Here is an 11,985-nt window from a genome sequence, read left to right as displayed (position 1 = left end):
AAAAAAAAAAAAAAAAGAAAGTGCTTAGCACTATGCATTACACAGAGTAAGTTTCTGATACCGGGAAGCGGCTGCCACCATCACCACCACCATCATCTTTTTCCCCATTTGTGTCTCCTGGTGACTAAGCCAGCACTGTGTGTGACACTGGTGCCAGTACTTCATGGTGCGTTCATGGCCCTTGTTGCCTGCGACCCCACAGGTGTCCCTTTCAGGAAGGGAAAGGAAGAGGTTTTTGCGATCGTTTATCACAGCCTTGGCAGGCCAGGGATGGAACTCAGGTCTTGTTATTCCAAGCCATTACCCCTGCAGATCCATCCCCAACACACACTTGCTTTGTAGAAAATACACACACACGACCGGGCGCGGTGGCTCACACCTGTCATCCCAGCACTTTGGGAGGCCGAGGCAGGCAGATCACAAGGTCAGGAGATCAAGAACATCTTGGCTAACACAGTGAAACCCCGTCTGTACTAAAAATACAAAAAAAATGGCCGGGCAAGGTTGCTCACGCCTGTAATCCCAGCACTTTGGGAGGCCGAGGTGGGCAGATCACAAGGTCAGGAGATCGAGACCATCCTGGCTAACACGGTGAAACCCCATCTCTACTAAAATTACAAAAAATTAGCCGGGCGCGGTGGCGGGCACCTATAGTCCCAGCTACTCGGGAGGCTGAGGCAAGAGAATGGCGTGAACCTGGGAGGCGGAGCTTGCAGTGAACCGAGATTGCGCCACTGCACTCCAGCCTGGGTGACAGAGTGAGAGTCCGTCTCAAAAAAAAAAAAAAACACAAAAAAAATTAGCCGGGTGTGGCGGCGGGCGCCTGTAGTCCCAGCTACTTGGGAGGCTGAGGCAGGAGAATGGCGTAAACCCGGGAGGTGGAGCTTGTAGTGAGCTGAGATCGCCCCACTGCACTCCAGCCTGGGCAACAGAGCAAGACTCCGTCTCAGAAAAAAGAAAAAAAGAAAATACGCACACACCCAAACACATGTGTTCTGAACATACCTCTCCTCCTCTCTGACATCCACTTGAATTCTGGTGCCTGCTTAACAGGCCCTCAGAGCCTTGGACTTGAGCAAATGCATCTGAGCCCTGACCTTGAGACCCACACTCACATACGTGCCCACCCCACATACACGTGTGCACATGGTGGATGTACTGCATGCTGGAGAAACAACAGGAATGTAAAAGCTAAGGAGCACTTACATATTTTTTCTTTTTCTTTCTTTTTTTTTTTTTTTAAGAGACAGAGTCTTGCTGTATTGCCCAGGCTGGAGTACAGCGACACAATCGCAACTCACTGCAGCCTCAAACTCCCAGGCTCAAGCTATCCTCCCACCTCAGCCTCCCAAGTCACTGCGACCACAGGCACGTGCTAATTTTTGTATTTTTTGTTTGTTTTGTAGAGACAGGGTCTCACTTTGTTGCTCAGGCTGGTCTCAAACTCCTGGTTTCAAGTGATCCTCTCGCCTCAGCCTCCCGAGTAGCTGGGGTTATAGGCATGCGCCACGACACCCAGCTAATTTTTGTATTTTTAGTAGAGACGGGGTTTCACCATGTTGGCCAGGCTGGTCTTGACCTCCTGGCCTCAGATGATCTGCCCTCCTCGGCCTCCCAGAGTGCTGGGATTACAGGCATGAGCCACCGCGCCCGGCCCAGAACTCATGTTCTTAACCATATTGCAAGACACTGTATCTCAGGTGGGACCTGTGAGGTGCTGTGAAGCCTGCCTAAGGCCACTGAGCGTGTGAGAGAGACAGCAAAGATCCCAGCCCCATCCCTGAGGGCCACAGCTGTGCCCTAACCACTGCGCAGCCCTTCCCTTTGGAACCTGGCTCTGAGCTCCAGCCCTGCCATGGCTGTTCGGCCCGTGGAATGGGGGTCCTGTGGCTGTGCTCCCCCGGATCCTGGGGACCCACCTCTTTATGAGACTTCAGTCACTTTGCCTGGAAACCGTGACTGACAAAGATCACCTGCCTCCTGCCGCCTTAATTGAGACAATGGGCATCACATGACCTTTTCCATGCCCATCATGGGGTCATGTGGGCCGTGACATGGCGTAGTCTGGTGGGTCCAAGCTGGCCCTGTGGTCAGACCTGGTGGGCCTATCACCTCCCCTCTTGAGTCTGCATTGAGTGCAGATACTGACGAACTGGGTGTGAAATGCCCCGGCTAGCATGTCTCATGTGGTTAGTGCTCAGTACGCCAGCGTCAGTTATTTTGACCCACACCTGCTCATGAAGTGTCTCACACTGCCGCTTTCTTTTCAGCCACCTGCTCACACCATTTGAAATGGACAGGTGTATGTAGGGCTTGTCCTGGGCCAGCCAGCCGCTCTCCATGCAGCCTTGGACAAGTCATCACACTGTGCCCCATGCCGCAGTTTTCTCCTCTCTCATTTCTTTTTTTTTTTCCTGAAATTATTTTGTAGAGACTGGCTTTGTTGGCAAGGCCGGTCTCAAACTCTTGGCGTCAAGCAATCCTCCTGTCTGGGCCTCCCGTCGTGCTGGGATTGCAAGCGTGAGCCACATGCCCTGTCTCCTCTCTAAAGTGGGAGGGCACTGATACTCCCGTCATGGCGCTGATCAGGGAATTGAAGCTGTGTTTATTGGCATTGGAAGTGCTGGGGATGGGCCTGGCGGGTGTGAGTACTGTGTCGGTGCGACATTCTGATCTGCCCATGCTGCTCTTTCTTTTTTCTGATTAATAGATTGGTTTCTTTTTTATTTGAATATATTTAGCCTTATTGCTAAGCAATGGTATGTGTAAAATCTTAGTTTTGGTGTGTTCATTCCTTTTTTTTTTTAGACAGAGTCACTCTGTCGCCCAGGCTGGAGTACAGCGGCACGATCTTGGCTCACTGCGTCCTTCACGTCCCAGGCTCAAGCGGTTCTACTTGAGAGTGCCTCAGCCTCCTGAGTAGGTGGAACTACAGGAGCTCGCCACCACGCCCGGCTAATTTTTGTATTTTTAGTAGAAGTGCATTTCTGCTGCACTTCTGTAAGCACTTGGGCGGATGTGACCGCCTCAGGCTCTGGCTCCGGTGGTGACTCCTGCAAGGCCGGGCCTGGTTCCAGACCCTGTAGGTGCCCAGCTGAAGGTGTGGTCTGATTGCTCTGTGGGGAATGAAGGTTGCCAGCCTAGAAACTGGGCCTCAGGCTCACCCAGAGGCTCTCGGAACAAAGAACAGGCGCCATCTTGGCCGGCTGCAGTGGCTCACACCTGTAATCCCAGCACTTTGGGAGACTGAAGCGGGTGGATCACAAGGTCAGGAGTTCACGACCAGCCTGACCAACATGAGGAAACCCCATCTCTACTAAAATTACAAAAATTAGCCGGGCGTGGTGGCACGTGCCTGTAATCCCAGCTACTCGGGAGGCGAAGGCAGGAGAACCGCTTGAACCAGGGAGGCAGAGGTTGCAGTGGATTGAGATCGTGCCACTGCACTCCAGCCTGGGCGACAGCAAAACTCAGTCTCAAAAAAAAAAAGAGGAGGCGCCATCTCAAGCACTTTATGTGCATGAGACCAGCTGCCATTGTGTCAGGGGTTATGGTGGTATCCAGCCTGATGCCACAGCCAGCTCTGGGCCAACCTCGTCGCCCCAGCAGTGCCCACCCCCAGCCTGATCCTGGACCCTGGCAATGCTGTGACATGAGCCGCTGCTAAGCGTTTGCAATGCTAGGCCGGTCCGGACTTTCTCCACAAATGATTTAGTTCTGTTAGTTCACCCCCACTGTAAAACAGCTACTCTTCTCTTCCTCATTTAAAGCTTGAGGAAGCTGAAATGTGGAGAGTTGAGAGAGTGTATCCAGAGCTCCCGAGCCAGGGGCTAGGACTTGAACCCTGGCTTCAGCCGCCACACAGGACAGCTTAGGGTGGGCCTGGCATGACTCCCGGCTTCACGGAGTCAATGCGCTCCTGGATGAAGCGCCTGGCAGAGTTCGTGGGCAGCAGTGCTCTGTGTGTCATGCGAATTCTTCTTATGCTTTTGATGGTTCCTCCAATTTGCATTTCCTTTTTTTTTTGAGACGGAGTTTGCCTCTTGTCACCCAGGCTAGAGTGCATTGGCACGATCTTGGCTCACAGCAACCTCCGTCCCCCAGGTTCAAGCGATTCTTCTGCCTCAGCCACCCGAGTAACTGAGACTACAGGAGCGTGCTACCACACCCAGCTCATTTTTGTATTTTTAGTAGAGGCCAGGTTTCACCGTGTTTCCCGGCTGGTCTTGAAATCCTGACCTCAAGTGATCCGTCCACCTCAGCCTTCCCAAGTGCTGGGATTACAGGCATGGGCCACCATGCCCGGCCCAGAATGATGATTTTTAAGGAGGAACATTAAATAGGATTGCAAAGGATGCCAGGCTGAATGCTCTTCCTCGCTGACACGTGAAGTGAGAGGATGTAGCAGCAGCTGTCATAAGGCCTTCAGTCTCAGAGTAGTGATGGGCATTCAGAATCTACTATAACTTGATGCAATGGGAAAATATCTGTTGTTTCTTTTCATGGCAGTCTCAGGGTCTGCTAAACACTGTTTCTTTTCTCTCTCTCTCTTTTGGCCTCTGTTAATAAGAAGGAAATGCTAAATTTCAGTGCCGTTCATGAAAATAAAGAGATAGTAAGTTTCTCCCCTCAAGTTCATGGACCCTTTGGGGGTCAGTGGACCCCGACTGGTTAAGACCGGGGCATGCATGGGCTTGTCCATGATTTGGGGTAGCTGCCGGAGTCCTGGGGACTGCCTTCCCAGGCAGGGCCAGCTCCGGTCCCCACTAGAGCTCCAGGGTCAGCAAGCACATGGGCCTTTGTCAGACAGTTCCTTCTCTGTCTGCAGGAGGGACACCTGCCGTCTGCTGACCACCTGCAACTCCTCCCAGGCCTCCACCCCCAAGGAGGAGGAAGTGCCCAGGCAGGAACCGGGCCTGACCTCTGGGGAGGCTGGGGCCTGACCTCTGGGGAGGCTGGGGACTGACCTCTGGGGAGGCTGGGGACTGACCTCTGTCGGCTTCTTTCCTCCAGTACCGCAGTTCAGCAACCCATCGCCACCCAGCACAGTGGCCAGAGAGGAGTCCCGGGGTCTGATGTTAGACTCTGCCCGGGAACAGCCACCTGGTCCCAGGGAGACACCATACTTTACCTGGACCTCAGTTTCTTCCCCTAGAAAATGGGGCAGTGCTTGATGAGACCAGGGGTGCAGAGCCCCTGGCCTAGCAGGGTGGCAGGAGGAGGAGTCCACACGGAGATATTACTGGACTGGAAGCTCTCTCGGGGACTCCCACTGCCTCCAGCAGCAGGGGATGGCAGCAGGGCGAGGGGGTGGCCCCTGAGAAGCTGCCAGCAAGCCCTCTTCCTGGCCCCCTTCCCTGCCCGTCCTGTCGTCTCCATTCTCAGATCTGCTGGCCCAAAGAAGGTCTTTCTAATGGTCAGGCCTGACCTCTCCCTCTTCTGCTCCCAGCCTTTCCTTCTGCTCCCCTGGTCACCCTGGGGTAAAATCCAAGCTCTAATAGTCAAAAACTGGAAACAGTACAAATTCTTGTCAGCTGGTGAATGGGCAAATAAAACGCAGCACATCCTATAATTACTCTTCAGCAGTATAAAGGGACTGAAACTCGGGCTCATTATGCTCAGTAAGGGAAGCCAACCGCAGAAGGCCACAGAGCTTCAATTCCATTTTAATCAAATGTCCAGAAAAGGCAAATCTGTGCAGATGGAAAGCCCAGCCCTCCCTTCCGCGTGGTGCCGGCTGTGGGCCTCTCAGGGACGGGGGCTGCAGCTGTTGGGTTTGGGCTACGTCCCTTCATTCATGCCGGGAGCCACTGTCTGTTAGCCTGGGAACACCCAGGACCAGGCCTGTCCCTTCCACCTGCTTCTGTGTCCTGGGTCAGGGGGCCGGGCCCTGAATAGCTGTACGGGTATGTTTAGCTATTGAGAGTATTTTGGGAGTGGGGATTCTGAGAGGCACGTGGCATTGTAGTTGAGATCTGAGTTCAAAGCTCGGCTACCATATATACCAGCTGGGTGATCTTGGGCAAGGCTGTTTCTCTGAGCTTGGTTTCCTTACAGGGTTAAAGTGAGGATTCATTCTTTCACCCAAATAAAGCACAAAAAAACCAAAAAACCAAGGACCAGGTACAGTGGCTTATACCTGTAATCCCAGCACTTTGGGAGGCAGAAGGATTGCTGGAGCCCAGGAGTTTGAGACCAGCCTGGGCAACACAGTGAGACCCCATCTCCACCAGAAATAAAAATGACCTGGGTGTGACAGTACACGCCTTTGGTCTCTGCTACTCAGGAGGATGCTTGAGCCTGGGAGGTCAAGGCTGCAGTGAGCCGTGTTTTCACCGCTTTACTCCAGCCTGAGCGACAGTGTGAGACCCCGTCTCAAAAACAAACAAAACACTGAGACAGTGTTGGAGACGTGGTGGGGACTAAGGCAGCCCCAGTCCTGTCCTCCTGGGCTCCCAGTCTAGTAGGGGAGGTGGCTGATGTGTAGAAAGATTGTGTGCTGCTCATTGTGTATTTGTATGAAGGTACTTAGAGCCAAGGTGAGGCGTGGAGGGCCGTGCTGACTTGGGGTGGGGGTGCCCAAGGGCACCTTACCTCGGGCAGTGGCCAGCGGGGGGGCACCTGAAAGGGAGTACAGAGCTCAGGCAGCCTGTTGTTGGGGGAGGGCTGAAGAGGGCAGTATGGGCAGGAGTGGGTGGAGCCCCATGAGGGACTCGGGGTGTGGACAGTCACAGGTCTGGGTCCCCTGTCCCTGCAGCCCAGAACGTGACCGTGGACGAGGTCATCGGCGCCTACAAGCAGGCTTGCCAGAAGCTGAACTGCAGGCAGATCCCTAAGCTCCTCAGGCAGCTGCAGGTACGGGAGGGGTGGGGTGGGTGCGTCCAGTGTGGGTGTCGGGGGGCCCTAGGGTGGAGCCACCCCAGCAGGAGAGGGCCCCCCACTCCCCAGCCCCAGGCGTTCGTGAATACATCTTTGAAAGCCTGCTGCTCAGCTAGAGAACTAATCAGTTTCTTCATAAATATGAAGAGCACAGAATTCTATAAAGTAAGACATTCAGGTATCCGTCAGCCCCAAAAGAAACGCTGTTCCCTGGGGAAGAGATATATACGATTCTTGTAAGTCTGAATTACAAAATTTCTTTCTTTCTTTCTTTCTTTCTTTCTTTGTTTTTTGAGATGGAGTCTTGCTCTTGTGGTCCAGGCTGGAGTGCAGTGGCACAATCTCGGCTCACTGCAACCTCTGCCTCCTGGGTTCAGGCGATTCTCCTGCCTCAGCCTCCCAAGTAGCTGGAATTACAGGTGCCTGCCACCATGCCCAACTAATTTTTTTTGTATTTTTAGTAGTGGTGGGGTTTCGCCATGTTGGCCAGGCTGGTCTCGAACTCCTGACCTCAGGTGATCTGCCCACCTCGGGCTCTTAAAATGCTGGGATTATAGGCGTGAGCCACCATGCCCAGCATATTCATAAAAGTCAGAATTACAGAAATAACATATATCCTCAGGTTAAAAAAAAATTAAAATACTACAGATCTGAAAAACCAAATCCACCTCTTACCTCCTGCCCCAAGGCCCCCTCTTCGAGAACCCCCGTTGTTGGCCACTCAGCATTTCCTGGCCTTTTCTGTGCATTGGTAAGGTGGCTATTGAGAGCTACCTGCTGGTTTTCCATTTCCACAGAGGTGGCTCTCCCACCCTGCCACTCCCCCAGCCCCTCCCTCGGCGCCTCTCCTGTGGGCCCCGGCCTGGCGCCTAGTCAGTGAAGCACTGCTGGTCCCGAGGGTTCCAGGGTTGCCTGTCCTCGGGCTGTTGACCCTCAGCTGTGCTGGAAGCAACCACGCTCCTCGTCCATCAGTGTTCACTGGGGTTAGGGTGGGTTGTCTGGAACATTCCAGAAGAGGGGCTTGCCAGGTCCCAGGAAGGGTGGCTGCTCAGTGTGGCAGTTGAGAGGGTGGGTCCTTGGAGCCCGTCGGCCTGGTTCAGACCAGCCGTGCAGCATCCACCCTACAGGTGATGTGTCTAAGCCCAGAGGGTGGGAGCTGGCATCTGCAGGGCAGTGAGCTCTGACTGGGTGCCGGGCCCCAGGCCCTGCCTTCACCAAGAGGCCTTCTGCACCCAGCCCTGCCAGCTTCCCAGGCTCATTTCCTGCCTCACAGCCTTTGCACAGACTCCCTCTGTCGGGACATCCCCCAGAGATGCTGGGCCCACTCCCTCCCTTGGTCCCACTGGGGCAGAGGCGCTTTGCCGAGGCCTGCCTGGCTGCAGGGCTGGCTGGGCCTCAGTCGTGTGGGTGCACAGTTCTCTTGCTATCTAAGGCCCTGTACCCCAGGTTCCAGCTGGTGGGCGGCGTCTGAGCCTCTGTTCAGTGCCTTCGCCCAAACCCCCCCCCGGAACCCTGCCTGGCCTCTGGCATAGCAGCCATTTGGGGCCTCGACTGCCCCCCTGTGCAAGTGTCGTTCTGCCTTAACCCCCATCCACTCTGCTTTCTCAGGAATTCACAGACCTCGGGCACCGCCTCGACTGTCTGGACCTGAAAGGTGTGTGTCTGGCCAGGGACTGGGAGCCCTTGGGTCGTGGGCAGGTCGGGGGCTCCCTAGAGGTGAGTCTGAGGACCTGCCTGGGGTCAGCGGCTTCTGGAGCTGAGCTGAGCTGAGCCAGGGCAGGGGCTGGGCCTGGTGTGGGGTGGGAGGTTGGGGGCAGAGGGCCCTTCCAGCCTCCCTTGGCCATGTTCTCGCCATGTAGAGGTGCGCTGCCTCAGACATGCGCACGGCTGCTGACTCCCCCCAGGTGAGAAGCTTGACTACAAGACCTGCGAGGCCCTGGAAGAGATCTTCAAGAGGCTGCAGTTCAAGGTCGTGGACCTGGAGCAGACAAACCTGGATGAAGATGTGAGCAGCCCTGCCACCGCCCACTCAGCTCCCTGAGCTCCCGGGCCCCTTCGAGGTTTGGGTGGGGAGAGGACACTGCAGGAGGAGGGGGTCCCCTAGACAAAGGCTGAGGGGTGGCGCAAGGGCGGGACCTCTGGCAGGGCAAGAGAGAGACATCCAGTATGACCAGAGTGGATGCGGAGGGTGTGTTGGGGCCCCTATGGGCCACCCTCATAAGCAAGCAGAGCCTTGGGGAGCTGGGCTGGGGGGCAGGCATGTGGCCCCCAGGAGCCCTTTCAGGAACCACGCTGGAGGGTCCAGCTTCTATGGGGTGGGCTTGGAAAGCATTCTGAGAGCAGCCTCCCATCAAGTCCCAAGGGCCCTCCCCTCCCCAGCCTTGGAAGTCCCCAGGCACCCCTGATGTCTGGATCCTGAGGCCCAGGCTCAGGAACACCAAGGCCTGTCCTGGTCACTCAGCACATCAGTCAAGGACTCTGGAGGGCAAGTGACAAAAAACAGACTGGCTACAGCAGAGAAGGAAAGGGTTTGTCCCCGTGGCCCACGGGGCCCTGTCTGTGCTTGTCCTCCTCTCCCGTGAGGCTCTCTCCAGACCCTGGACCCCTCATCTCTCAGTGGGCCCAATGTCAGGGCCCGCGCCTCTCCCCCAGGGCAGCCCAGAGCTGAGGCTGAGCCCCCCAATCTCTACCTGCAGGGTGCCTCGGCCCTCTTCGACATGATAGAGTACTACGAGTCGGCCACCCACCTCAACATCTCCTTCAACAAGCACATAGGCACCCGGGGCTGGCAGGCGGCCGCCCACATGATGCGCAAGGTGGGCGCCTCTTGACTTCCAGGAAAAGGCAGCTCAGGCTCCCGGCACGGGGAGGCCCTTTCTCAGGGCACGGCCCGTAGGCCCTGACTGCATGAGCTCTTTAGTGTGGGCTGTTGTGGGGATGCTGGGCCTGGCCCTCAGGCCAGGAGGAAAACAGGCCTGAGAGGTGTCCTGGCCCCCAGGCCCCCGGCCCCTTCTCTGCTTGCGAGGCGTTTCGTGACCTCCACTTTCTCCCATCCGTAATGTCATTCCTCTGTAAAGTCATCCCCTTGGAGGTGGCCGTGGTCGCCATTCCCACATCACTCCTGTGTGAAGGCTGGGTGCAGGGAGGAGGGGTCGGGGCTATCTGGGAACCTCCCAGCCACACAAGAGTTGGGGATCCTGGCTGCCACCAGCCCTGCCTCGCTCACCCACAAGACCCCAGACTGAGCCTTCCCTCCCCAGCCACAGTTTCCCCTATTGTAAAACCAGGCGACATAGCCAGACGACAGCTGTGGCTTCGTTGCTCGTTGAGATGTGGGGCTGCAGGTCCTGGGGCCAGGAGCGCTGGGGCAGGCCTGAGCCAGTGCCTCACCCCTGTCCCCTCGCCCCCTGTAGACGAGCTGCCTGCAGTACCTAGACGCCCGCAACACGCCCCTGCTGGACCACTCGGCGCCCTTTGTGGCCCGTGCCCTGCGCATCCGCAGCAGCCTGGCAGTGCTGCACTTGGAGAATGCCAGCCTGTCGGGGCGGCCCCTCATGCTGCTCGGTGAGCCCCAGGCCCGGGAGGGTGAGTGGGACGTGCGGCCTGCTGGGGGCAGGGGCCGTGTACCAGATCTGGGCAGGGCCTGCCCAGTCACCGTGCCCCCCGTCCCCAGCCACAGCCCTGAAGATGAACATGAACCTGCGGGAGCTGTACCTGGCGGACAACAAGCTCAATGGCCTGCAGGACTCGGCCCAGCTGGGTAACCTGCTCAAGTTCAACTGCTCCCTGCAGATCCTGGACCTCCGGAACAACCACGTGCTGGACTCGGGTGGGTGCAGTGGCCCACCCCACCCCACACCTGTCACCCAGCACCCACTCTGCCCGGCCCTGTGCTGTGTGGCCCTGTGCTGGGTGGTGCTGGGGACACAGATGTGGCCAAGACTAGACCCAGTGACAACCTAGACTGGGCAGGACTGGGCTGATGGAGCCCAGAGGCAGGGTCTGATCAGTCTGGGGGCCAGGGAGGGCTTCCTGGAGGAGGAGACACCTGAGCTGACAGCCGCAGGATGAGGCGAAGTGAATAATTACAATCTGAAAAGAAAGCAGTGTTGCTGCGATAACAGGGTTAACTGGAGGCTGCTTTCAGATGGTGAGGAGGGAGGACCACCGTAGGTCAGGGCCTCTGGGTTTCCATCTGGAGTCTGGGAGCAGAACCAGCCTTGTGAGAAGCCTGGGAAAGGGCCCAGACCGAGGGAGCCACGAGTGCAGTGGGAGGAGCTCTGGTGTTTGATGTTGGGGGGTTGAGCAGAGAATGGGGATCCATCAAAGGAGGCATTCCTGTTGCATCCTGGAGGGGTCGGGGGAGGGTCGCTGTGTCCCCAGGTGGCAGGCCCAGACCCCACTCTGCTGAGCACCTGTCAAGGACCATGGCTGTAGGCCTCTGGGCTCAGCCTGGAGGGAGACACAGGGCTCTGCCCTCGGGAGCTTGTGCTCCAGTCTAGAGACAAAGATAAGATGAGTGAAACCTCCAGCCCATCAGATGGTGGGATCTGCATTGGAGGGAGACAGTGCTGACTGTGGGTGGGAGTGAGCCAGCTGCTAGGGGAGGTGGGCTGGAGGTGGTCACATATGAGCAAAGAACAGAAGCATCTGGGGGAGGCTGTGTCATCCGGGCACCCAGGCCCAGGGGTCACAGATGTTTGCCCAAGGGTGCCAGGCCGAGGCAGGGCTGCAGGGCAGGGCCTGGGCCTGTGGGACCTCCACAGAGGTCCTAAGCAGAAGGGGTTGCTCCCACCCCACAGCCCCCTCCCGGGGAAGCACCCGGGCCCCAGACGGGGCTCTGACTGCCGGCCTTCCCCAGGTCTGGCCTACATCTGCGAGGGCCTCAAGGAGCAGAGGAAGGGGCTGGTGACCCTGGTGCTGTGGAACAACCAGCTAACGCACACGGGCATGGCCTTCCTGGGCATGACACTGGTGAGTCAGGCTGGCAGGGGAGGGAGGCACCTCGGTCCCCACTGCCACCTCCCACCCCAGCTCTCAGCACAGTTGCCTACAGCTGACGGCTCCTGTCCTGCCCATCCTGCAGGTTCAAGATTTAAATTCAGC

At 56.9% G+C, this 11,985-nt stretch overlaps 1 protein-coding gene across 1 annotated transcript in view; it reads left to right on the top strand.

The window, feature by feature from the left end:
• The window catches only part of PPP1R37 (protein phosphatase 1, regulatory subunit 37), a 57,387-nt gene that overhangs the window by 42,124 nt on the left and 3,278 nt on the right, over positions 1-11,985 (top strand). The window contains exons 3-9 of the mRNA XM_011963161.1: positions 6,758-6,855; positions 8,488-8,533; positions 8,784-8,884; positions 9,576-9,695; positions 10,293-10,443; positions 10,553-10,708; positions 11,741-11,853. Coding sequence (XP_011818551.1) covers positions 6,758-6,855; positions 8,488-8,533; positions 8,784-8,884; positions 9,576-9,695; positions 10,293-10,443; positions 10,553-10,708; positions 11,741-11,853 — 785 coding nt within the window. The remainder of the gene's footprint in view (positions 1-6,757; positions 6,856-8,487; positions 8,534-8,783; positions 8,885-9,575; positions 9,696-10,292; positions 10,444-10,552; positions 10,709-11,740; positions 11,854-11,985) is intronic.

The sequence above is a fragment of the Colobus angolensis genome, unplaced genomic scaffold (assembly GCF_000951035.1).
Source record: "Colobus angolensis palliatus isolate OR3802 unplaced genomic scaffold, Cang.pa_1.0 Scaffold60, whole genome shotgun sequence".
Classification (NCBI taxonomy): Eukaryota; Metazoa; Chordata; class Mammalia; order Primates; family Cercopithecidae; genus Colobus; species Colobus angolensis.
The sequence above is the reverse complement of the archived record's forward strand: the minus strand, read 5'-3'. Positions and strand labels throughout refer to the sequence as shown.